This window comes from Gobio gobio (assembly GCF_949357685.1).
Source record: "Gobio gobio genome assembly, chromosome: 18".
Classification (NCBI taxonomy): Eukaryota; Metazoa; Chordata; class Actinopteri; order Cypriniformes; family Gobionidae; genus Gobio; species Gobio gobio.
In genome coordinates, this window is record NC_137111.1 from 17543830 (window position 1) to 17569487 (window position 25658).

The window sequence follows — 25658 nt, forward strand, 5'->3', positions numbered from 1 at the left end:
CAAATGAGTACTGATGTAGCTGTTGCTGTCCAAGGTTGTCATATATATATATATATATATATATATATATATATATATATATATATATATATATATATATATATATATATATATATATATATATATATATATATATATATATATATATATATATATATATATATATATATATATATATACAGTATTTATATATATATGTGACCCTGGACCACAAAACCAGTCATAAGTCGCATGGGTATATTTGTGGCAAATAGCCAACAAGACATTGTATAGGTCAAAATTATATTTTTTTCTTTTCTGCCAAAAATCATTTGGATATTAAGTAAAGACCATGTTCCATGAAATTATTTTGTAAATTTCCTACCGTAATTATATATCAAAAATGTATTATTAGTAGTAATTTGAATTTCTAAGGACTTCATTTGGACAACTTTAAACCCCCAGATTTTCAAATAGTTGTATCTCGGCCAAATATTGTCCTCAATCAATGGAAAGTGTATTTATTCAGCTTTCATTTGATTCATAAATCTTAATTTCCCCAAAAATATTTATGACTGGTTTTGTGTTCCAGGGTATACACTGTATATATAGCATGTGTGTTGCAATCTAAGAAACATCCCATGTCATAAATATTTATGGAATATAACATGTCTGACAGATTTTGATCACTGAATGGATCATTTTGCATTTGATGGCTCACACGATGAAAGAATGTTTATAAGTTGTGAAGAGTTTGACAGTTTCACTGAGAATCAACACATGCACATGTAATGCAATTTTCTTAAATCAATAATAAATTCTAATCTGATGTGAACAAGAAACTAATTGTTCAGAGATCTGAACTTATTGTTTTGAGAAAAAAGTCTAATTCGAGAATTGAGACAAAGCGGTTAAAGGTCCCATGGCATGGATTTTTTGGTGTACTTATATTATTAGTATGATTTTTACATCATAAAATGTCATAATTTAGAAATAAAAGGCATTTTTTCTATACTGATGTTTGCCCTCTGGCTGAATGCCCTGTTTCAAGGGGCGTGTCTGCTGTGAGACTTCAGTAAAAACGGCCACTGTTGTGATTGGCTGACATCTTTGCATTTGAAAGAAACGGAGGGGGCGTGGTTTAACGAGGTCTACAACGCACGAGCTGCTGCCAGAGAGACAGATGTCACTTCTCATTAGTTCTCTCAGCACGTCTCAGTTCAGTGAACTGTTGTAGTTACTAGCCTATACTTCAGGTTATTAGTTTATTTCTAGTCGGAGGGGCTGTCACATGTCAGAAAGTTAGTATGTAATGTAATCGAATGTAATCCAGTTTATTGTGGGGATAGCTGGCTAGCCTAGCCTGGATACACTCATGCTTACCCCCCTTCTGCTTAATCTCGCACCACGTTTGGTGCCTCCGCTGTGGGCCAGATGCAGTACTGGGGGCCGGTGATGTTGAAGGCCGACCGGCCAGTGCAGCCCGAGCTTCGGCGTGCGTGAGGTTTATCTCTAAAGATGTGGCTCTGCCGATGTTGAGCAGAAACTCACGACTGTATGCACATTTTAGAACAGATAGACGCGACGAGGACAGGCAAAAACACTGACTCACTAGATAGAAAACACCGTTCTGTCGGGAGAGAGAGGTGCCGCAGCACGAATAATAAAGTTCTGTGTGAACTTGAATAATTAGCTACACATCAGAAATCACTGATCACAGATCAGAAGGAACTGAAAAAAGACTTATGTTTTCATTTGTACATCCAAACACTGAGAAACTGCCAGCATTCACTCGTTCACAAGCCATGATCTCTCGAGGACAAACAAATATGGCGCTCGCATGGGCGTGCCAAATTCTCTGGGCGGAGGAAAGGGTGGTAACCGTTCCTGTTATGACGTCATAACAGGAAAATTCAATGGGCCCTATTTTAACGATCTGAAACGCAAGTGTCAAAGCGCGAACCGCAAGTAACTTTGTGGGCGGGTCTCGGCGCTGTTGCTATTTTCCCGGCGGGATAAATGGCTCTTGCGCCCGGCGCAAATCTAAAATGGGTTGGTCTGAAGTAGCTTCATTATTCATAGGTGTGGTTTGGGCGTAACGTGAATAAACCAATCCGAGCGTCATCCAACATTCCCTTTAAAAGCAGGTGCGCAAGTTCCATTATGGATTGCTATTATTATGGCGTATTTACCAGGCGCACGCCAGGAGCGGTTCACAGCCGAGGAGACTGATGTGCTAGTAAGAGCAGTGAAAGACAGAGAAGTGAAGTTGTAATGTTGTACATTATGGTAAAGGTGATTTCACAGTCTTTTTTTTTTTCAGTCTTTCAGTTTTTTCAGTTTTTCAGTCGATTTTTTTTCCTGGTTCTTGACGGACAAACCAATTTGTCAGATGTTCTTATATACATATATGTCTTGCCACTATTGGGCAAACAGGTCTTATCCTTAATTATTACAATTAGCCTGAATCATTTGTAAGCTAGATTTATGCCTATTTTTTCACATCTTCGTGGCACACCACAATGATTTCCGTCATCTCATGTGTTAATATTTTTTTAGTGTAACAATTTATGATTTGCAAAAATAACTGTTGCATCTGTGTAGATTACATGAGCAAAGTGTATGCGCGTTGTGCACGCTATACATTATGGTCAAGCATGCGCCCTTAAAATAGCATAATGAACAACGCGCAACACGCCACTGACTTTAGACTAGGTTTTTTCTGGTCAGTGGCGCAATTGTTTAATGGAACAGCAAAATAGCACCAGGGATTGTTTGCGCCGGAACACGCCTCCTTTTTTGCGCTGAACCGCCCAGGGAGCGCAAGTGCATTCACTAGTTTAGCGACGTGCTTCTGTGGAGGGAAAAGCGCGCTTTGCGCGGGTGCAAAATAGGAATGACACATGCGTCGGTGTACAAAGTCAATTGCGCTGGGTGCAAGATAGGGCCCATTATCTGCTCATCTTAGCTGTCATTTTCTCAAAAGCAGAGAAAGACAGCCAGAACTCGGTTTACACCGATCAAAATTTCTAGCCACTTGGGGACAATATTCAGGCTAGGGGAACTCATATTAAAGGATTAGTTCACTTTTAAATAAACGTTTGCTGATAATTTACTCACCCCCATGTCATCCAAGATGTCCATGTCTTTCTTTCTGCAGTCGAAAATAAATGAAGGTTTTGGATGAAAACAGTCCAGGGTTTTCCTCCATATAATGCACTTCAGTGGGACCCAAATGGTTCAAGGTCCAAATGACAGTTTCAGTGCAGCTTCAAAGGGCTTTAAACGATACCAGACGATGAATAAGTGTCTTATCTAGCGAAACGATCAGTTTCTGCGAGAAACAGAGCAGTATTTATGGTATTATTTTACCTCTTAACAGAGGTACACGATCGTCTCTGAGCTCCGCCAGTACTTCTGGAGAGTGAGGTCAAATTTGATCGTGGTCATAGATGTATACGTAGATGCCTCATTAGCGACTGCACGGATCAGTAGAATGAGGCATCTACTATCGATATATCTATAACCACGATCTAATTTGACCTCACTCTCCGGAAGTAATGGCGGAGCTCGGAGACGATCGCGTACCTCTGTTAAGAGGTAAAATAATAACATAAATACTTCTCTGTTTCTCGCAGAAACTGATTGTTTCATCGTCTGGTATCGTTTAAAGCCCTTTGAAGCTGCAATGAAACTGTCATTTGGACCTTGAACCGTTTGGGTCCTACTGAAGTGCATTATATGGAGAAAAACCCTGGACTGTTTTCATCCAAAACCTTCATTTCTTTTCGACTGCAAAAAGAAAGACATGGACATCTTGGACGACACGGGGGTGAGTAAATTATCAGCAAAAGTTTATTTAAAAGTGAACTAATCCTTTAATGTTGAAAAACCTCCTAAAATGAAAATGTCATGCCATGGGATCTTTAAGAAAAACTGAATGCAAACTTTCTATTGGTTAAAGAATCCTGAATATATACATTTATCTGGTCTTTGATGCAAATGTATTTTGACATAATTGATATAAATACTTTTGGAAAGTTTTAGCATGTCCTGTGACACCTAATACTATTTTAAACAACCCTTTGTTAATTCTTCATAATTATTATGCATGCATTTGTTTAAGCATTAGTGTTTGTGTATTATCTGACTATAAATGGACTAAATGCACAAACTTAAAAGAAATGTTGAAATGTTTCTTGACATGGAATAGCAGTCATCAGTAACGTTAGGAAACCGGCATTTAATAATGTATTGTGTAGTGTTTGTTTGTTTACTTATCGCTCTGTTTACATATTCATCCCATTAGTTAATTATTGAGGCGAGCAGATGCCATGTAAGTGTGCTGTCAGGACGTTTGATGAGTGCTGCTGGTAAGAGGGCCACGGGCAGCACTTTCATTCCTCACCGCTCAGACGTGGCTGTAATTTCTCAAGGCTCAGACATGCTCCTTTCATTTCACTTATTTCCATTCGCCGCATTTGGATTTTGGCCCTTCATCCCCCTCATCTTCCTGTCCCTTCTCTCATCTCTCCCTCTCTTCTCCTGGAGTCTCTGTCGTTCATGTCGGTTACTCTGCATGCTTCTCTAATAACCCCCCCAGTTATTCTTCCCATCTGCATCTGTAATTACTAGAGGAAGGAATTATGGCAGGCACCTCTGAAGCCATTACAGCCGAGCGCTGCTCCCCTCCTCACATACAAATGAGCCACTGTAACCACACAGGAATTAGGATTAGTTCAGCAAGTCTTTATTGCTTTGCCCTAAAGGACTGCCAGCGATTATTTTTATTTGTAATTTTTTTATTTTATTTAATTTTTTTATTATTTAATTTAATTTTTGATGTAAAGGTGAATTGTATTCAATGTAGAGGCTTTAAAGGGATAGTTCACCCAAAAATAAAAATCTTGTCGTCATTTACTCGCCCTCAAGTTGTTCCGAATCAGTTTCATTCTTCTGTTGAACACAAAATTGAACAGAAAATATTTTGAGTTGAACAGAAAATATTTTGGAGAATGTTATTAACCAGTTTATTTGTAGCCATGGACTACCATAGTAGGGGAAAAAATACTATGGAAGTCAATGGCTACCGTCAACTGTTGGTTACCAACATTCTTCAAAAATATTTGTTTGCATTCAACTGAAGAAAGAAACTCATACAGGTTTGGAACAACATGAGGGTGAGTAAATTATGACAGAATTTTCATTTTTGGGCTGAGCTATCCCTTTGATTTGAGTGAATTTTATATTTTTAAAATTTAGTAATTTTATATCACAGGAACAATATATTGTTGTCAAAATGTAAGATAAAAATGATAGATTTGCCTTATATCTTGTATCATATAACATTTAAAACACTTTATTTAAACTTTAAAAATAAAAGTACTTTATTTAAATATTACCTACTTTTTATTTTAGTTTTTTTTTTACTATTTAGAAAAATATATATAATACATAATTGTTCCTATTTAACATTCATATTGTATGTAGGCTACCATACAAAAGTTTGGGATAAGTAAGATTTTTTTTATGTTATTGAAAGAAGTCTCTTATGCGGCTGCATTTGTTTAATCAATAATTTTGATTGTGTATAAACATATTTTTTGGAATTAAAATCTTATCAAATATAGATTTTAAAATGTCATGTATTTCTCTGATGGCAAAGCTGAATTTTCAGCATCATTATTCCAGTCTTCAGTGTCATAATCCTTCAGAAATCCTTCTAATATGCTCAAGAAACATTTCTTATCATTTTCAATGTTGCAAACCGTTGTTTTTTGTGGAAACCGTGATATTCTTTTCAGGCTTCCTTGTTGAATAGAAAGTTCAAAATAACAGCATTTATTTGAAATAGAAATATTTGATAACATTATAAATGAATCACTTAAGATCAATTCAAATTCAATTCAATTCAAGTTAATTTTGTTAAAAAAATCTTACTGACCCCAAAATTTTGAATGGTAGTGTACATTTATTTTATTTGTTCAATTATTCTGTATAAATAAAAATGCATGATCATGAATTCATGTCTTTGTTTCCAGGCCACTGATCCTGATGCCGGGCTCAACGGTCAGGTCCGATACCGGCTGCTTTCCTTTGCATCTCTGTTCATCATAAACGCCACGGGCAGCATCTTCACAGCCGTCCCGTTGGACAGAGAGACTCGCAGCCGGTACGATCTGATCGTGGAGGCGTCAGATGGCGCGGTTGACCCCCGCAGGACCACCATCACGCTGCTGGTGGAAGTGATAGACATCAATGACAACAGTCCTGTGTTTTCCCTGCCCACCTACACAGTCAACGTCCCAGAGAACACCCCGGCTGGAACCGTCATCCTGAGACTCAGTGTAAGTGGTCCGCTCACATTACGCTTGACTCATCGATAGCTCAGCAATCCCATTGTGTAGTTCTCTCATATCTGAAACTTCGTGATTTGACATTGATGAGTGGCGTAAACTGTAGAGAAAGTTAAAGGTGAACTGTGAAATTTCTGCGCCACCAGTCAGTCTCCGTTTGACCGGGCATCTATCCTGACTTTTAAAAAGGAAGGAAAAGCAGATTGTCTGTGGGTGTGTGTTTATTTATGTGTCTGTCTATCTTAGTTGTGTCTGCTAGCCTGACAGTAACCGGCTGATTATGTCTGTTTAGTTTCCCCTGAGAGTGTGGGGTAAAACGTCTCTGCATTTCCCTGTTTATTCCTGACGGGCTGCATATTTAACTAGATAAATATTGACAAGCTTGACAGACCCAGTGTGAAAAGCAGGAGATGCTGTCTTGTGGTAAATGTGCCTCTAAACGATCACGCTCTTGGGACTTTTAACAGAACGCCAACGTAACAATACAATCACCAATGAATTTTAAATAAACTAGAGACAAATATGAGCAAAAAGTCTCAGTGACAAACTCACTAAACTGTTACGTCGCTTTAATGGGCAAAAGTTTTATTTGTATCTGCAGTCCAACTTTAAGGGATAGATATTTTGAAAAATGTCTCGTAAGTAAAAGTTGACAGGGTCCAATGTTGTTTGGATGTCTTTCCGCTGAGGCTCAAGTCATTTTACTAGTAGTTTTAGCCTGGCAAAATTTGGGGGGATTTTAATCTTGAGTTCATGGTCTGATGTAGATTTGGGTTGAATCATCAACAGGTTAATAGTGTACAAATGTCGGATATCTGAAATTAATTAGTAGAATATAAATTAAGTAAATAATTGAGTAACTCAGTTATGTGTTGCATAACAGCATTTAAATAATATCAGGCATTATTATTATTATTATTTTTTTTTTTTTCTGTAATTAATCACGATTAATCACACCTAACATTAAAGTTTTTTCATATATTTTATATTGTAATAATTTCACATTTAATTTCCAAATTTAGTTAGAAACAACATAAAGATACACTTAAAAAAATGCTGGGTTAAAAACAACCCAAGTTGGGTTAGAAATGGACAAATGGGTTGTTTTAACCCAGCAGTTGGGTTAAATGTTTGCCCAACCTGCTGGGTAGTTTTATTTAGGCCTAACTCAAGTATTGTTTAAAAACGACTCTATTGCTTTGTTTAAAAGAAACCCAAAGTATGTTGGAAATGAACAGTTATTCATATGTTTAATGAATAAAAATTTAACAATAAACATTTATTACATTTCTTAATAAAAAATGTAAAAAAAATTCTACATTCATTAATAAATATTCACCTTTTGATTGTTATTGTTGCCTCTAGTAATTATGTTTTATTTTTTGTAATTTATAACCTATTTTTGGTTAATTTTAAGCCAGCCATATAGTATTTGTTAAACAATTTCTGAAATACATAATCTGAAAATGCATTTCTGAAATACATAACATGGACAAATCACTTTAAATTGTAATGTAGACGCATGCATTTTCTGTGAAGCTGCTTTGAAACGATATGTTTTGTGAAAAGCGCTATACAAATAAATGTGAATTGAATTGAATTGAATTAAATAAAACTACCCAGCAGTTGGGCAAACATTTAACCCGACCGCTGGGTTTGTCCATTGTCAGCCCAACTTGGGTTGTTTTAGAGTGTATTATATTAAAATGTTTGATCTAACAGGTAGGAAATATAAAGAAATTGAATACAGTTATCAAACACTTCAAAGTCTTCACTGCATAAATTGTAAATTACATAGATTAATCCTTGTTAAAGCTACAAAAGTTCAGTCAAGAGCAGTGAGTAATTTTCTTTTGTTCTTTGATTTACATGAATGACAGACATCACAGCCGCGGGTTTATTAGGTTGCTGTCACTTTAAGATCTAAAGCACATGACGCGGGTCCTCACAACTCTGCGTTCATTTAACACTTTTTTAACTAATTTAAAGCTACACTGTGTAACTTTTTTAGTCTATTCTTAGCTAAAAACACTTAGTTCTTTCAAAAATATATGTGCTCATTAATGTATATTTACTTCTTTCAAGTAATAAAGTGTTCTCGTAAGTTTATAATATGCCATTGAAAATACATAAGGTAATGGGATCTAACGGTGGTCGCCATGTTGCCCCTCCATCTTGAAAGTACATTAGCCAAAGAGGGACATACCCGTAAATTCAAGCTTCGCCTTTCGCATTTTAACCGGTTTTAATACTCGATGGCACTGTACAAAATTCTCTGCCTCGCGCATGTGCGCGTCAACTTGTTCAGACTTGTCTGGTGCATGTGCAGAGAGTTTTCATCTCAGCAGCGTCCAGTAACAGAGTTATACGGAGTTTTCCTGGCTTGTTTATTCCTCAAAAGTCTGTTTTTCCTTGTGTGGTATTTCTGTGCGTTAATAACTCCGTAAGTAATAATAGTTATTGTCATTGTAGATGTGTTTCAGAGTGTGTCATCGCGTAATTCAGTTGATGTCACCTCAGAAGTATTTTTGTGTCAACATACAATAGCGTAATGCTCACCTATTTGAATAATCATTCAGTTATTTTGTTATCAACAATGTTTATTCGTTTTTAGAAAATATTTGCTTGTAATGTATGTTGATGGAAATATGTATCAGGTCTGATCGGCATATTAACAATTGTTATACAGAGCGCACTGCAGTGCTACCGTTAAAGCTGCGCACACACTTTTGTAACCGGACACCGCTTGTTAGCAGCAGCAGCTCTGCTCCTTTTAATGCAGCTGCATTTAGCGCCTATATATGGTACAATAAGCTCTGGTTTACGGTTACATTATACAAATGTAACTTATAAGTATAGTTATACAGTTCTTAACTGTGTATGTATATTTACCATCCTTATTTGTTCTCTCACAGAAACCACATTTATGTACATATCCACGCAAACCTGTTTATGCCTTGCAATTGGATGACTGAATAAACATTACTATCATCAAAGTTCACTCTGGATTAGCTGCAGTTCTTTCTAGCCGAATAATTAGGCCAGTTTAGTTCCATCCATCCCACTGCGCACAGAATATCCCACAGGCACCATGTCGAATGTGGACGAGGTCGAACTGGAAGCCATGTTAATCTTGGACTAAATCGGCCACCGTAGGAGTTGAAACGAAATCGGAATTGAGAAGAACAGAAACTAAAATTCACTGGATGGTCATATACCTTTTCACCACTAGATGGGGGGAAATATCACACAGTGTAGCTTTAAGACGGTACTTGTAAGGATACTCGACAAAGCAGACATTTTGCCTTACGTTTGTGTGTTTTTGTCCATTCAAGCGCGAAAGAGAACTCAACGCGGCCGCATCGCATCATTGAAGCACCATTATGTGTGCATGTACGAGTCCTGTGTGTTTGTCACACAGACAGAAGTTCCACTGACAGCACGTCAGTACAGATTTAAGTTCTTATTATATATATATATATATATATATATATATATATATATATATATATATATATATATATATATATATATATATATATATATATATATATATATATATTTATATATATATGCCGATATTTTAAAAATGCCAATCAGCCTTGCCGATGTATTGGTCGACCACTAATATACAGTATATAGCATCTGGACGCATTTACATTCATTTACCATGGAAAAATAATATGTGTTCACATACGCAGCAGTATTAGCAGGCACAATTGAAAAGTGAATTCCCCTCTTGGATTCAGACTGAAGGAAAAATAAGGTTGTGTGTATGTGTGTGTGGTTGGTGGTTGAGGGGCAAATGAGTGACACTGTTTGAAGACGGTGATCTCGCTGCTTTATTTTTATCTCAGTGTGTCTGACACCTTCGGGTCCCTGCAGCACTGGCTGGTGTCAGAGCGCTGTGGGTCCTAGTGACAGGATCTGGTCCGGGGCTGATCAACTAATCAGATTCCCTGTGCTGCTTCTCTCTAGGGGTCCCAAACTTTATTTATATACTTCTGAAACCTTTGAGATCAGTGTAGAATTTAATTCCTTGTGCCTTCCACATCAAAGAAAGACACCTGAAATGTCCCCACACCCACAGAGAGACTGCTCAGAGCGTCTCACCTCTCCTCTCCTCTCCTCTCCTCTGCTGTGCTGTGCTGTCTGTTAGCTTTCACTCCTAATCAGCTTCAGCTGCAGAACACAGCAATAAATCTATGTGTGGTTAGCATGTGCAGTGGCCCCAAAATATATTTGGACACCTGAGGCGCATTTAAAAATGTATAAATGTCATTGCATTACATAGCAAAATATCAAACCAAGTGGCATTTATTTTAAAGGTACACTTTTCAAGTAAATCATTTCACACACTGTTGGAACAAAAAAAAAAAATATTTTGAAAAATGCCTAAAAAAATAAAAGTTAGTTCTGAGAAGGTCTAGGATACTCTAGAAAAACACTGGGTTAAAAACAACCCAAATTGGGCTGGGTAAATAGACACATGTTGGGTTACTTTTTTTTTTACTGTTGGGTGGTTTATTTAACCCAGCATAATGATTGATTATTTTTTACAATAATATTAGCTTCTTCTTCTTTTTTTACTTCATACATGAATTAATGTAATACTCTAAACTTTTTAAAAATACTCCACACAACCACTGTTTGCATGATAATTTGTTTAATTTTGATCATATTTTACAGTATAGCATATTTTATGATTTTTAATACATATTGCCTACATTTAAGCTTGTATAACAAATATTAGACGTAACATTTGGAAGTAATTCAAGTGTTATCGACCAGTCTCTGTTGTCCCATTTCCACTGTAACGGCACTGGATCTCGTGCCGGAGCTTGTATCATGTTCAGTGGGGGGACTTCTAACTTCAAACCGCCACCCGATGTTTCACTCATAGCCAAAATATGCTGTGACTGACAGCCTGAGAAAAAGCCTGAGATAAATAACTCAACCCTGGGTTATGTCCCAGGATCTAGGTAAAAAATTACCTCGAAAAATGACCTAGGAAGCTCAACCCAGGATTTAGGTAGGAGAAATAACCCAATATGTTTTTAGAGTGTATAGTTTGGACTTTGGTTTGATATCCTGTCATCTAATGCAGTGACATTCATCTGTTCCAGAGAGAACCTTTGCTGCTCTCTTGCTATCATATGGTTTGTTGAGCTGACTAGCTCTTTCCCCGCCAGCGTTTTGTCAGCCACTACCAGCATTTTTTATCATTTTCGAAAAATGTTCATGGCCCCCAGAGTATTTTGTTGTATGAAATCTGCATTCTATCAAAAGAAACAACACAGCCTCTGCTTTTAAACAACAACAAAAAAACCTGTTTTGGTCTAGCTTAATGCATTCTTTTTTTATGAACACTTGAATGTGGTTTCATAAAAAAAAAAGCAGCATTTTGAGCAAAAAGCTGAGAAAATAGTCTTTTTGTCAAAGACTACATACAGATCAGATTCAGAATGGTGATCAAAACATGGAGTAGATCGAGTCCATCAACACCCCCTAAGGTTTCACAGTACTAGATCTCATCCTGGGTCGACGTTTCAATCAGTATCATTAGGCAGTTTTGATTTATATGCTGTTTAATGTTGATGATCGCATTATTTTACATATACATCTGATTACATATGCTATCACTTGTTTCTGATCCTTCTTCTTCTTGTTTTGATCCAAAGATTTTGTACTCTGTACTCAGAAGGTGTGTAATAGCACCCCCTTACCGCATAACAATAAAAAAACACGGAAAGCCGGAAATATCCACCAATGGCAGGAAAGCGCTGTCTCATAAATGACGGACATTTCCGTCAATGGAAAGAGTTAATGCATGTTCTTGGTCTGATTCACCAGTGCACATTATTGCAAATGGTTTTATTTTAATAATCTTTTAGTAATCTTTTATTATTGTTTTTTTTATTGTTATTTTATTGTAAAGACTTAAAGGTGCAGTGTGTAATATTTATCTATTGGGATCTATTAAAATAAATGCAATATAATATACATAACTATGTTTTCAGTGAGGTATAAAGCTTTCATAAAGGCATTACATAATGAACCGTTATGTTTTTATTACCTTTGAAGGAGCCATTTCTATCTACATACACTGCGGGTCCCCTTACAATGAAGTCACCATTTTGCGACCACTATCACTAATGCCTATTTTTGCGTAATTCAGTAAATTTAATTACAATGATTTACAAACTACAAACCCTCTCACCCCGTATCCTCCAACCACATATCTCAATTCTGGTATTTTAACGGCAACATTTCACAATCCAATCAATGTTTACTTGTTTACTTTGTTAAGAAGGTGTAAGAAAGACATTCCATGTGTTTGATTTATTCATCCTCATTTCATTTCAAACCACTATGGCTTGTATTCTTCTGCGGAACAAAAACTAAAATATTTTTATAAGGAATGTTTCCACTGTCTAGACATCAATGGGGGTCCAAAACAATATTTAACCCTTTTGACTTTCATTGCATGGATATTATCTTTTGTATTTAACAGGAGAATGTAAGTCATGCAGATTTGGAACAACATGGGGATGAGTAAATAAAAATATGAAAATGTTAATATTGGGTGAACTAAGGAATTTGTTACTATACACTCTTAAGAAAAAATGGTTCTAAACAGTACCAACTTAGGGTTATTCGGCTTAGAACCGTTTTTTGTTGCTAAATAGAACCCTTTTTATAAGGTTCCATAAAGAACCATGCTTTGAAAGTGCTATAGGACCTTAATGATGTTATAAATAACCTTTGTATTAATAGTTCATTTTTATTAATATATTAGTATCTTTACAGTTACACTGTGTCTCTTATATTTGTTTATGTAAAAACAATTATGTTTATGAAGGCCAAAATGAACAAAAATGGACAGTATGTGAGCCTGAGCCCTTTACAATGAGAAAAGGAAAAAGTGATATAAAGTCATGGGATAGCTTTAATGTTTTTTTTTGTGACTGGGTATGTTTATGCATAAAGTAATAATTAAAAACAAAGAACAATATGGATCATAAATTCAATATCTCTGTTACTTACTGGAGAAGAGAAGATGAGCATCTTTTAACTGAACAGAGTTGCTAACACTTACATGTTCTGTTAAACTAAAAAGAGGAAGAGACAAGACTGGTAGGAAACCAAACCAGTAACAACCTGAAAGTTAAAATCTAAAGACATTTTAAGAAATAAATTATTTACCTGTTTAGAGTGTGACAGTCTGTGTAATTGGATGGCTGAGCTACAGAAAATCAGTAATGAGGTGGCTTTGACAGTTACAGATTTGAAAAACAAGAAGGCGGGGGAAAATAACCTTAAACTCTGACACTAAAAACTATTTCAGCATATAAAGGGTTCTTCAAGACCATACGGGTCTAAATAGAATGGTTGCTACATATAAATAACCTTTAAAGAACCATCTTTTTTTAGAGTGTACCTGGCAAAATGTGGGATGGTTAATTCTCTCTCTTGTTTTAACCTTAATTCTCTCTGTTCTCGTTCCTCTGTGTCTCTCAGGCGGTGGATGCCGATCTCATCTCTAACGTGACCTACAGAATAAAAACAGAATCGGCTCGGCAGCTCTTCGCCGTGAACCGTCTGACTGGTGCCGTATCAGTCCTGCAGGCACTAGACTTTGAGGACTTGGCAACAGGAAACAGCACCTACACGTTTGAAGTGGAGGCGTTAGATCACGGAGGAGTCCTCCCTCCTGGAACGGCCACGGTCATCATTAGAATCACGGTAAGGCCGCATGAGCCGCTCATCAGTTTTAAAACACTCTGTTTTATAACGGCAGTCTCAATAGCAGCATGAGAAACTCTAAAAGTTCATCAGGTTCCAGTGGGAGATGGTTTGAACTTGGGAGGATGGAAGCAAATTTTCATCAGGTCTAGTGGCAATGATTGGATTAGAAGTTTCAAAGCGAGTCCATAGTGCTTACATGCTATTGCTCCTCGCAGAAGCACCGTTGACTCTGTTCCAGTAATGCCTACAGAAGATTTGATCTTTAAATTCAATTAGTCTTGAAAAAGAAACCTCTATGTTGGCAGGATTGTGGGCGTTGTTTACTGGATCCTCGCCTGAGTTTTCCTACTTTCTTGTTGTGATATTTCTGGTTGACGGTGACAGGAGTGACAGACAAAGCTCTGTGCAGGTTCTGATGCTAGCCTGGCACTGCTATTCCAGGCCTGAATGACTCATTAGCTTTGTGACTGCAATTATGTGAGGATTTTAACGGGAGCGCTCTCCAGCGCCTCCGAAGATTAGCTGGGGGATCAGAACAGAAGGATTAGCCTCCTCCAGTTTAGAGCAGCTGGAGTGAGTGTGAGTGTGTGTGATGAAAACTGAACTTCATGTAAAATCTTACATTTTTAATTATGTAAATCTGATGGAAATGTTGTAGTTTTTGGGTAAGGATGTATACATTAGTTAGCGCAATAGCTAACACTAACTTAAAGGGATAGTTCACCCAAAAATGAAAATTACCCCATGATTTACTCACCCTCAAGCCATCCTAGGTGTATATGATATTCTTCTTTCAGACGAATTCAATCAGCGTTTCATTTAAAGATGTCCTGGCTCTTCCAAGCATAATACATTATAAGGCAGTAATTGGCAGCCCAACATTAGCTTCTGGTGGACTAAAACTTACGAAAAATGCGTAACTGGCGCGACGATGGCGTGGTAAGTATTTTGAACTATGAGAGGCGTTACACTTTCTTCATAAGTTGAATACGGAAAGTGGTCCGCCGGAAGCTAAATATTTTACTTTTATCCTATTAAATTTGGATATTTTTCTTACACAAACCCATCTATTCACTTCAGAAGGCTTTTGTTAACCCCCTAGAGCTGTATGGATTACTTTTATAATGGATGGATGCACTTTAATGCACTTTTTTTGGGCTTCAAATTTTGGGCTGCCATTCACTGCGATTATAAAGCTTGGAAGAGCCAGGACATTTTTTTATATAACTCTAGTTGTATTAGTCTGAAAGAGGAATGTCATACACACCTACAATGGCTTGAGGGTGAATCAATTATGCAATAATTTTCATTTTTGGGTGAATGATCCCTTTAAAGGGCACCTATTATGCCCCTTTTTACAAGATGTAATATAAGTCTCAGGTGTCCCCAGAGTGTGTCTGTGAAGTTTCAGATCAAAATCCTGACAGATCATTTAATATACCATTTTGAAAATGCAAATTTTTGGGTTTTAGAAAAATTAGCTGTTTTCTGTGTCTCCTTTAAATGCAAATGAGTTGCTGCTCCCGGCTCCAGAGGGGGCGGAGCCTTCACAGCTCGTGAACACCAGTGAACACTCTAATGAAAACTGAAACATGATACATCTGTTTGTTTTGATGATTATCTCTATCGCAGACACGCTCATGTGACATTGCAGTTCTTCATCATGAAATATTATCATCTGCACGCGTTTTAAAGCCTTATCACTCTCAACTTGAGCACACACACCCGACGCATGCGCACAGAAAGCTGGATGTTGGTGTGTCCATGAGTAGGCTAAACTAGACTAGTTCTCTTTCATGTGTTATTGCGATTAAACTGTCAAATGCACACAAGGTTATGCCAGAAACACACACAATTCACATGAAAACAGTTGGTTATGTCTCTGCACTTATGCAACAAGTACAGAAATCCCATGTGTATATTAGATCAGTGTAACGTTACTAAAGTGAGAGCAGTGTAATATTTAGTACCTACAGCTATATCTGCTGTTCATATGTATCTAACAACAAAAGATAAACAGAAAATTACTCACGACTCTTGACTGAATTAACTTTAGTAGCTTTATTAAGAACACATTTCTTACTTGAATGCTGCTGTTAATGCTCTGGTGAGGAGATAAACATGGCCGACTGTGAACTGCTCTCTGAGGGCGGGTCTTTGCTGATACGGCAGTGTCCATCAACACTCGTGGGCGGGGCCTGTGCAATGTGACGTCACATTCCCAGGAATCTGCAAACGGCTTGTTCTGAGACACTGCTTATGATTTATGGGGATTAAAAAAAGAGGACTGGGTGGATTTTTTTTACCATTATAGGGTGGTTGTGTACACACATTTATGTTCAAACACCATGTAAAAGTGAATTTTGCATAATAGGTGCCCTTATGTAGGAGTTTTGGTCAGTCTTTACTACTTAATATTTAAAAATATATGTGGAAGTTATAACAATATAAGTTAGCATTGTGAGAAAACAATATGTAACTTTAGTTTCTATAATTAATGTCGACCAATTAACGCACTTAATGCCCCACAAAGCACACCTTTTCTGGTTTTGGCCAGAGAGAGGGACTGACCCAAATAGAGCTGAGTCCAAGCAACTGGAAATGGCTCATTAAATCAGTTTTGCTTCCTTTGATCACTCCAGCCTGTACATGTTTAACGGTGGGAAGTCCAGAGCAAATACATGCAAATGAGCGCCGACCCACCTCTCTGCTCTGCAGGGTCGCTTGCATTTATCAAAATAATCTGTGCTTTTTTAAGTTTAGGTTCAAAACATGCTATTTAACAAATTTAAGACGTGCTCCCTTTGCGTTAATTGTAATTTAGGGATGTGTTGTGTAAATATTTGTTATTACAATTTTTGGATGCAGTTAAAGGATTAGTTCACTTCAAGATGAAAATTTCCTGATAATTTACTCACCCCCATGCCATCCTATGATGTCCGAGGATTTTGAAGTTGGAGATGGAGTTTTTTTTAAAAGGGCCTTTGTATTAGTCTTCGCACGTTTGCTTGGGTCGGTACTTCCGCCTACGTCTAGCGTGACCTTTCCGACATGATTGCACAATCTGTGGCACTTCGCAGAGCAGCACAAGATGAGCAATTTAGGTTAAAAAGTATATAAATGTAAATTTTTTCTTGAAAATGACTGATGGTTTCGCTAGATAAGACCCTATTCCACAGCTGGATCATACAGAGCCTCTGAAGCCCTTCGAAGTAGAGCTCTACACGGGTCCAAAAATTCGAACCCAGCGGGAACACTTTTTGTCTCAGCCTACCTAAAGCCATCGTCTCCCTTCCTTGTACCTGATTGTGATGCATTACAATCCTTGCCAAGAAAACAGTTCTATCCATGTAATTCCTCTCTTGTTATTCCAAACATGCTCAATTCACTCATCATTTCAGCTGTAAAAGTCCACTTTATGTCACGGTGACGGATGACAAATGCGACTTTGCAGATTTGCATTTCGACTCAAGTTAACTCGCATAATAACTTTAACTGTTTGCCTTTTTTAACTAATAACGATTGCTTGTTCGGTGCCATGGCCGCTGACGTTAGCTTTATTTATTTGCCAGTCTGACCACTAAAACTTTAAGATTAAACAAGACGGTTCATTCATATTTTTATTAAAGTCATTACAGTCACTGCGGAAGCTCGGGTTGCCATAGAAACATGATACGCGCTTGAGACCGCATTTGCGCGTTAGCTGGAGCAACCTGTAATATGAGCTTCTTTACGCAATTTGAGCGTCATTGAAAACATTTATGTAACAGTTCACCTGAGATTGTGTTGCTGATTTGAAATATATTACAACCCCAAATCAAAAAAAAAAGTTGGGACAGTATGGAAAAAGCAAATAAATAAAAAAAGAAGTGATTTCTAAATTTACTTTGACTTGTATTTCATTGCAGACAATATGAACAAAAAATATTTCATGTTTTGTCTGGTCAACTTCATGTCATTTGTAAATATGCATCCTTTTCTGTCATTCAGACCTGCAACACATTTCAAAAAAAGTTGGGATAGTAAAGCATTTACCACTTTGTAATGTTGCCATTCCTTTTCACGACACTTAAAATACATTTAGGGACTGAAGACACCAAGTGATGAAGTGTTTCAGGTGTAATTTTGTCCCCTTCTTCCTGCAAACAAGTCTTAAGGTGGGCAACAGTACGGGTTCTTCGTTGTCGCATTTTGCGCTTCAAAATGCGCCACACATTCTCTATTGGAGACAGGTCAGGACTGCAGGCAGGCCAGTCAAGTACCCATACTTATAGGGCATCCTTTTGGCACAGTACAGTTTTAACTGGCATTTGTGGATGTAACTACGTATTGTGGTACTTGACAAAGGTTTGTCAAAGTAGTCCTGAGCCCATGTGGTGATATCGCCTATAGATGAATGACGATTCTTGATGCAGTGCCACCTGAGGGATCGGAGATCACGGTTGTTCAGCCTAGGCTTGCGCCCTTGTCCTTTACGCACTGAAATCACTTCTTTTTTTTTAATTAGCGTTTTCCATACTGTCCCAACTTTTTCTGATTTGGGGTTGTATTTAAATATGAGTACAGTATTACCGTGTGCTTGCATCTGCCCGCTTTGCTTCTAACCGCTTAGAGAGAGAGAGTGAGAGAGAGAGAGAGATCGCTTGTGTTTTTTTCCTTTTTTTTTTTCTTTTTTTAAAACCTTATTTCCTGGCTCACACTTTTTTTTATCCCAATTTTACCATTTGCAAGTTACACAAAACACAAAAGCAGTGCCGACTGACTCTGATCACGGCCAGGTGTTCTCCGAGTCTGATCGACCCCGGTATTACACACAATGTTATTCACAGGTCCGGGACCCGAAGTAATAGATTGGGACCCGACCCGGACCCGGCTGACCGGGTTGGGTCCCGGGTCCACGAGTCTCAGGTGCTCCATGTAGACCTCTACTTTGAAGCCCTTTGAAACTGCATTGATTTGGAGCTTCACCATTTTGGTTGCTATTAAAGGCCATTATGTGACGAAAAATCCTGGAATGTTTTCCTCAAAAACTTCATTTCTTTTCGACTGAAGAAAGAAAGACACGAACATCTTGGATGAGATGAGAACATTTTCATTTTAAAGTGAACTAATCCTTTAATTATTTGTATTTTGTATATCATAATCAATGCTATTTTAACTTTTATTTGTATATTTTCAGTTTTCAATTTACTATGTAACTCAAAAATTTCAAATAACAATTTAAAGTCAATACATTATCAATCCTTCTTCAAAAATGTTTTTTTTTGTCTTGCCCTATTATAAGTGTTTATATTGTAGACCTGTCGGGATGGTTATGCTGGAAATTGCATACAAATATTTTTATTTTTTTATTTACAGTTTAAGTATATAAATAACTTTTTACATGATTTTAGAAGCAGTGTTTAAATAACAGATAGTTTTGACTTTTACATTCTAAACTGCATGATATTTCATGGCTTATTATTACAAAAAAATAATTATTCTATTATTAAACAACTTTAGAGATTAAATAATATGCATTTTGATCTAATAATTCATGGAAGTGATTGACAGCAATAGACTAGATTGAAAATTGCCAGGAAAATGTATTTAAGATTGTTTCTTTTATTACAGTGTGTGTTTATAGATTATAGTGATTTACTTCTTTTGAAATCAAATTAAACCCCCTGAGATTTTCATGATATTTGCATCAAGTGTTTTGTTGTGGTGTGAAAAACAAAGCGATGAGTTGTAGTTATGCTGCTGCTATCGTCAGATGTGCCTTAAATCTTGAGTTTCTTTGTGTCTCTCACTGATGTTTACCTTCAAAGTTTGCATCCTGTTAGTTTTGCTGCAGTGGAGATGGTGTAACAAATCGTAATGATGCTTGAGCTGAGGTGAAGGCAATATTATTAATGTCAGGGTAGAGTCATCATAGCTAGGCTTATGGGAGATTTTGAAGGTCTTTCAGGGAAAGATGTTTCCCCCCCCCCCTGAATATCAGGCAAAGTGTGGCTGTGTGTGTGTGGGCATATCCATCCATGGTCAAGACCCCTAAGAACATTCAGAAAGGGTCACTTGACCCCTCTGAAGAGTTTCAGGGTTATTTTGACGTGTGTGTGTGTCTGCAACCCTCATCCCCTTGACTCTGAGAGAAAAGCAGCTCGCTGCATATAGATCCCTATCGCTTTTGCTGTAGTTTCAGCCACTTGAGCTCATGCTGAGGTGAAAGGTCAGGATGTATCGATGTGCTTTTTTGGTGGGCAACTCCCAATGATGAGATGCTGAATATAACAGCAGCTTCTCCCTTCAGCATACTGCTGAAATTTCATATCTCATACCCCTTTTCCAAAGAAACACTTTCGTTGCGGGTTCTCTGCCTGTGTCCATGTCCCAGCCTGTGTTCTTGAACTGTTACGTGCATTTCCACGGAAGAAAAAGGCCGGAAAGATCAGTTCAACTAAAAACGTCGAACGAGGGTGGAGAAATACTTTGAGTGAGCAATGTAATAATGTTGCTCTACATTGTTCTTTATATCTAAATATATAAAGCAAAATAGTGAACTGCCTTGCTTTGTACACACTACACGTCATAAGTTTGGAATAATTACAATTATCTTTTATATAATTACAATAAACTAATAATTACAAAAGTCTCTGATGCTCACCAAGGGTAAATTTATTTGGTCAAAAAAAGAATATTGTGAACAAAAATAATAGACAGCAATATTGTGAAATTTTAAAGAACTGTTTTATAGAACAGTAATCATTCTAATGCTGATTTGGTGATCAGTTATTAAAAAATTTTTCTTAATAGTGTGTGTAAAAAATTGTACTTTTCTATTTTAAAGTCTAATTTATTCCTGTGATGGAAAAGCTGAATTTTCAGCATCATTACTCCAGTCTTCCGTGTCATATTGTAATTGTAATATGCTGATTTGCCGCTCAAAAAACATTTATTGTTATTATCAATGTTGAAAACAGTTTATTCTGCTTAATGTTTTGTGGAAACTGTGATACACTAGCATTCAAAAGGTTGGAGTATGAAATAATAATAATTAAAAATTCTGTAATTATTGACCAAGAATGCATTAAAGTGACAGTAAAGATATTTAATTTTACAAAATAATTTTCTCAAATAAATGTTGTTCTTTTGACCTTTCAGTTCAAAGAATCCTAAAAAACAGTCATTTTAAATTGTAATGATATTTCACAATATTACTGTTTTTACTGTTTGTGATCAAATAAATGCAGCCTTGGTGAACATAAAAGACCTCTTACAAAACATTTACAAATCTTGAAAAAAATTGGACATATCAGAATTACATGAAATGTTAAGGTTGAGACCTATTTTTGAGGAAAAAAATATATTTAGGAAATAACATTGTGCACAATAAGGCTAAATACACAATAATGTGTATTAAGAAAGTCATATTTAGATTTAATTTTGACTTTAAAACACATGTAAAGTGCTCTTTTACAGTGGGACAGCAGTAAAAGACATCAGCATCCATAAACGGATTAATACTCTATTTATCATTGTGTCACTCATAAGGGACCACAGCAGACAGAACAGAATCACTTTGCCAGGGGGCCCTGCTTACCTCAGCCCTGTTTTAATGAGTGTTGTTAATACATATTTTATCCATGTCTCTCTCTCTCCCTGTTCTTTTTAGGATATGAATGATTTCTCCCCGGTCTTCAGACAGGCTCTTTATAAAGGGATGGTGGCTCCAAACGCCGAGAAGGGGACAGTCATTACGACTGTTTTTGCAGAAGATCAGGATCCTCCAGTAAGTACACAAAGTCTTGAACTATACTTTTGCAATCTCTGACTCATCCTCAAATGATAAACCTTGACAGAAACCAATTTTTTTTGTTATTCATTTTTTATAACAGACCTGCAATTTTGGAGGTTCAGTGATTCATTTCTGTCATATGTTGTATTTCTTTCTTTCTTATTTTCTTTTTGTTTTTTGTTTTTACATAATTTCAAATAAACCCAGGAATAGTGCAGGGTTTGAGTGAGGATTTGTAATGTGTATGTATTGGGAATATGTATCTACTTAGAGTTAGATATTTGAAATATGTCTCAAATAAAAGAATCTGGGGCCAGCACTGCGCATTCACAGTTGCAAAGCTTTAAGATGAATAATTCAAAACACTGCTGTTCAAAAGTGTGGGGTCAGAAAGATGTTTTATGAAGTTAATGTTTTTATCTAGCAAGGCTGCATTTCATTGATCAAAAGTGATAATGAAGACATTTAAAATGTTACAGTAGATTTCTATTTTAAATAAGTAATGTTTTTTTTAACCTTCTATTCAACAAAAAAACAAATCATGATTATTTTTGTCAATACTGTAATCACGACTGTTTAACTCGATTATCAGTGGCCCATATGATGAAAACCTTATATTAGAATTATTCCTTAAACGTTTGTATGGTATATACTAGGGATATAATGGTTCTCTGTAAAAAATCGAACCACGGTTCGGAACGCACTTGCACCGCGGTTCAGCTCAAATCTGATGACGTATCTATAATATGGTTTGTTGAAAATAACAATGTGTAAAACAGACAGACAGAGTTAGGCTAATGTATGTTTCTGTCAATGAATACACATTCTGGCTTCCCAATACATTACAACAGCGATGATCAAAAAGCGTGGACAAAAAGCCATCCTCTCCGGGGAGTTGATAGCGCACGAGCGCAGGTGAGACCTGAACACGTTGCTATCTTTGTTAAACTCATTTAAGCCTCGCAAACATTCAAGAGCAAGACGTGATAGAGAACTTGCGTGCCGAGAGAAGATTTGTGTGTGTGTGTGTGCAGTGTGCACTCATATGAAGCGCTCACACGGCTCGTCAGAAATATCACGCAAATATTGAGTTTTCAGAAACAGAAACTGAATAAAGTAATCAAATATAAAATAGCATTGCATATTATAATTGTTGTGATGTTCGTGGGATGGTAAGGAAGAAGACAAAGGGGTCGGCTTACTGGAACTCGTGGGTGTTTTATTAACTCAGTTTTACTCAGGTTACAATAGCGTGCACTTCGCACAAACATAAAAAGTTCCTCATATAGTATCATAAATTCTCAATCGTCGGTTTCTCTCCAGCAGTTCCTCTCTGCTTCCTCCCCCAGCCGAGTTCCAGTCTGTCTCCCCCCCCATTTCTGGAAAGGAAGTCAGCCACAACCATATGCGCCCCCGGCCTGTGGACCACCTTTACTTTGAACCTTGAACTTAATAACGGGTGATCCGCGCGTTGGTATCCTTCATGCGGTGGAGCCACTGCAGAGGGGCGTGGTCCGAACAGAGGGTGAACTCCCTCCCCAGGAGATAATACCGGAGGGTGAGCACGGCCCATCGGATTGCCAAACACTCCTTTTCTATGGTGCTGTACATCGTCTCTCTCTTTGAGAGCTTGCGACTGATGTACAGCACCGGCCGCTCCTCACCCTCCCTCTCCTGGGTTAGGACTGCCCCCAGCCCCCTGTCCGACGCGTCCGTCTGTAACACAAAAGGGAGAGAAAAATCAGGTGACTGTAAGAGCGGCCCGCCACATAGAGCAGCCTTCACCTGGGTAAAAGCCTGCTGGCACAGCTCTGACCACTGGACCGGGTCTGGCGCTTCCTTTTTAGTGAGGTCAGTCAGCGGGCTGGTGAGGTCCGAATAATTAGGAACGAATCTCCTATAGTATCCTGCCAGCCCCAAGAACTGCCTCACCTCCTTTTTGGTCTTGGGTCTCGGGCAGGTCGCAACTGCAGCGGTCTTGTCAATTTGTGGACGCACCTGCCCATGACCCAAGTGGAAACCCAGATACCTCACCTCCACGCGCCCAATCGCACACTTCTTCGGGTTGGCCGTCAGCCCGGCCACCCTCAGCGACCTCAGGACCGCGCGCACGTGCTCCATATGCCGCTGCCAATCGTTACTATAGATGATAATATCATTTAAGTAGGCAGCGGCATATGCAGTGTGCGGCCGGAGAATTTTATCCATGAGGCGCTGAAACGTGGCCGGAGCCCCGAACAACCCGAACGGAAGCGTAACAAATTGGTGTAACCCAAACGGCGTCGTGAAGGCTGTTTTTTCTTTAGATAGAGGCGTTAAGGGGATCTGCCAATATCCCTTCGTCAAATCCAGTGTCGAATAAAATCGAGCGGAACCTAGCCGATCGAGCAACTCGTCAACCCTTGGCATTGGATATGCGTCGAACTTCGACACAGCGTTCACCTTGCGATAGTCCACACAGAACCGGACCGAGCCGTCCGTTTTAGGTTCCAAAACTATCGGGCTGGCCCAGTCACTGTATGACTCTTCTATTACTCCCATGTCTAGCATTGCCTCTAATTCGTCCTGAACCACCTTTTTTTTGTGTTCTGGCAAACGATAGGGCCGGCTGCGAACTGTCACGCCCGGCTCCGTCTCAATGTGGTGCTGAATGAGGTCGGTTCGGCCGGGTAGGGGCGAGAACACATCAGAAAAACTTTTCTGCAACTGGGCTATGTCAGTGAGCTGCAAGGGCGAGAGATGATCTCCCCCCGGGGGCAGAGCGATAGGTCCGAGATCATCCTCTCCACTCACCGCCGTTGCTAGCATCACTGACTCCACCTCGCTCCATTTTTTTAGGAGGTTAAGGTGGTATATTTGATGCGCTCCGCTCCTATCCGACCAAATGACCTCATAATCGAGATCCCCCACTCGCCGTGTGACCACAAACGGCCCTTGCCACTTGGCGAGTACTTTTGAGCTGGAAGTTGGGAGTAATATAAGCACTTTATCTCCCGGTGCAAATTCGCAGAGTTTAGTTCCCCTGTCATAAAGCCGGCTTTGTTTGTCCTGAGCCTGTAACAATTTCTCCATAGATAGCCGCCCCAATGTGTGGAGTTTTGTTCTCAGGTCCATGACATACTGAATTTCGTTTTTCGCTGGCGAAGGTCCGTCCTCCCAAGCTTCTCTGAGAACGTCTAACACCCCGCGGGGCTGACGTCCATAGAGGAGCTCGAACGGGGAAAACCCCGTGGAGGCTTGCGGGACCTCGCGCACGGCAAACAACAGGGGATCCAACCATCTATCCCAATTTTTGGCGTCTTCCTGTACGAACTTTCGAATCATTGTCTTCAACGTGCGATTAAATCGTTCCACTTTTGTGCGTTTGTGCGTCCGTTTGTGGGTGATAGACGCTGGTGCGAATCGATTTAATGCCCAATAATTCATAAAGTTCGTGTAGTGTACGTGACATAAACGCCGTGCCCTGATCAGTGAGGATCTCTTTCGGGATCCCCACTCGGGAGATTAAGCAAAACAACGCATCCGCAACACTTTTAGCCGAAATGCTGCGGAGGACAATTGCTTCGGGATATCGTGTTGCATAATCCACCAGGACTAATGCAAAACGATGCCCTCGTGCAGATCGTTCTAATGGTCCGATGAGGTCCATCCCAATTCTCTCGAAGGGGACCTGCATCAATGGAAGGGGGCGCAATGGCGCTTTTGGTACGGTCGGCGGATTTACCAGCTGACATTCACAACACGACACGCACCACCTGCGCACATTCTCGTGAATGCCCGGCCAAAAGAACCGGACC

The 25658-nt window shown here is 38.4% G+C and overlaps 1 protein-coding gene across 1 annotated transcript in view; it reads left to right on the forward strand.

Moving 5' to 3' along the window:
* pcdh15a (protocadherin-related 15a) overlaps positions 1 to 25658 on the forward strand; it is a gene marked incomplete at both ends in the record, with an annotated part of 306543 nt that overhangs the window by 184926 nt on the left and 95959 nt on the right. The window contains 3 exons of the mRNA XM_079842239.1: positions 6021 to 6326; positions 13857 to 14081; positions 21739 to 21855. Coding sequence (XP_079698365.1) covers positions 6021 to 6326; positions 13857 to 14081; positions 21739 to 21855 — 648 coding nt within the window. The remainder of the gene's footprint in view (positions 1 to 6020; positions 6327 to 13856; positions 14082 to 21738; positions 21856 to 25658) is intronic.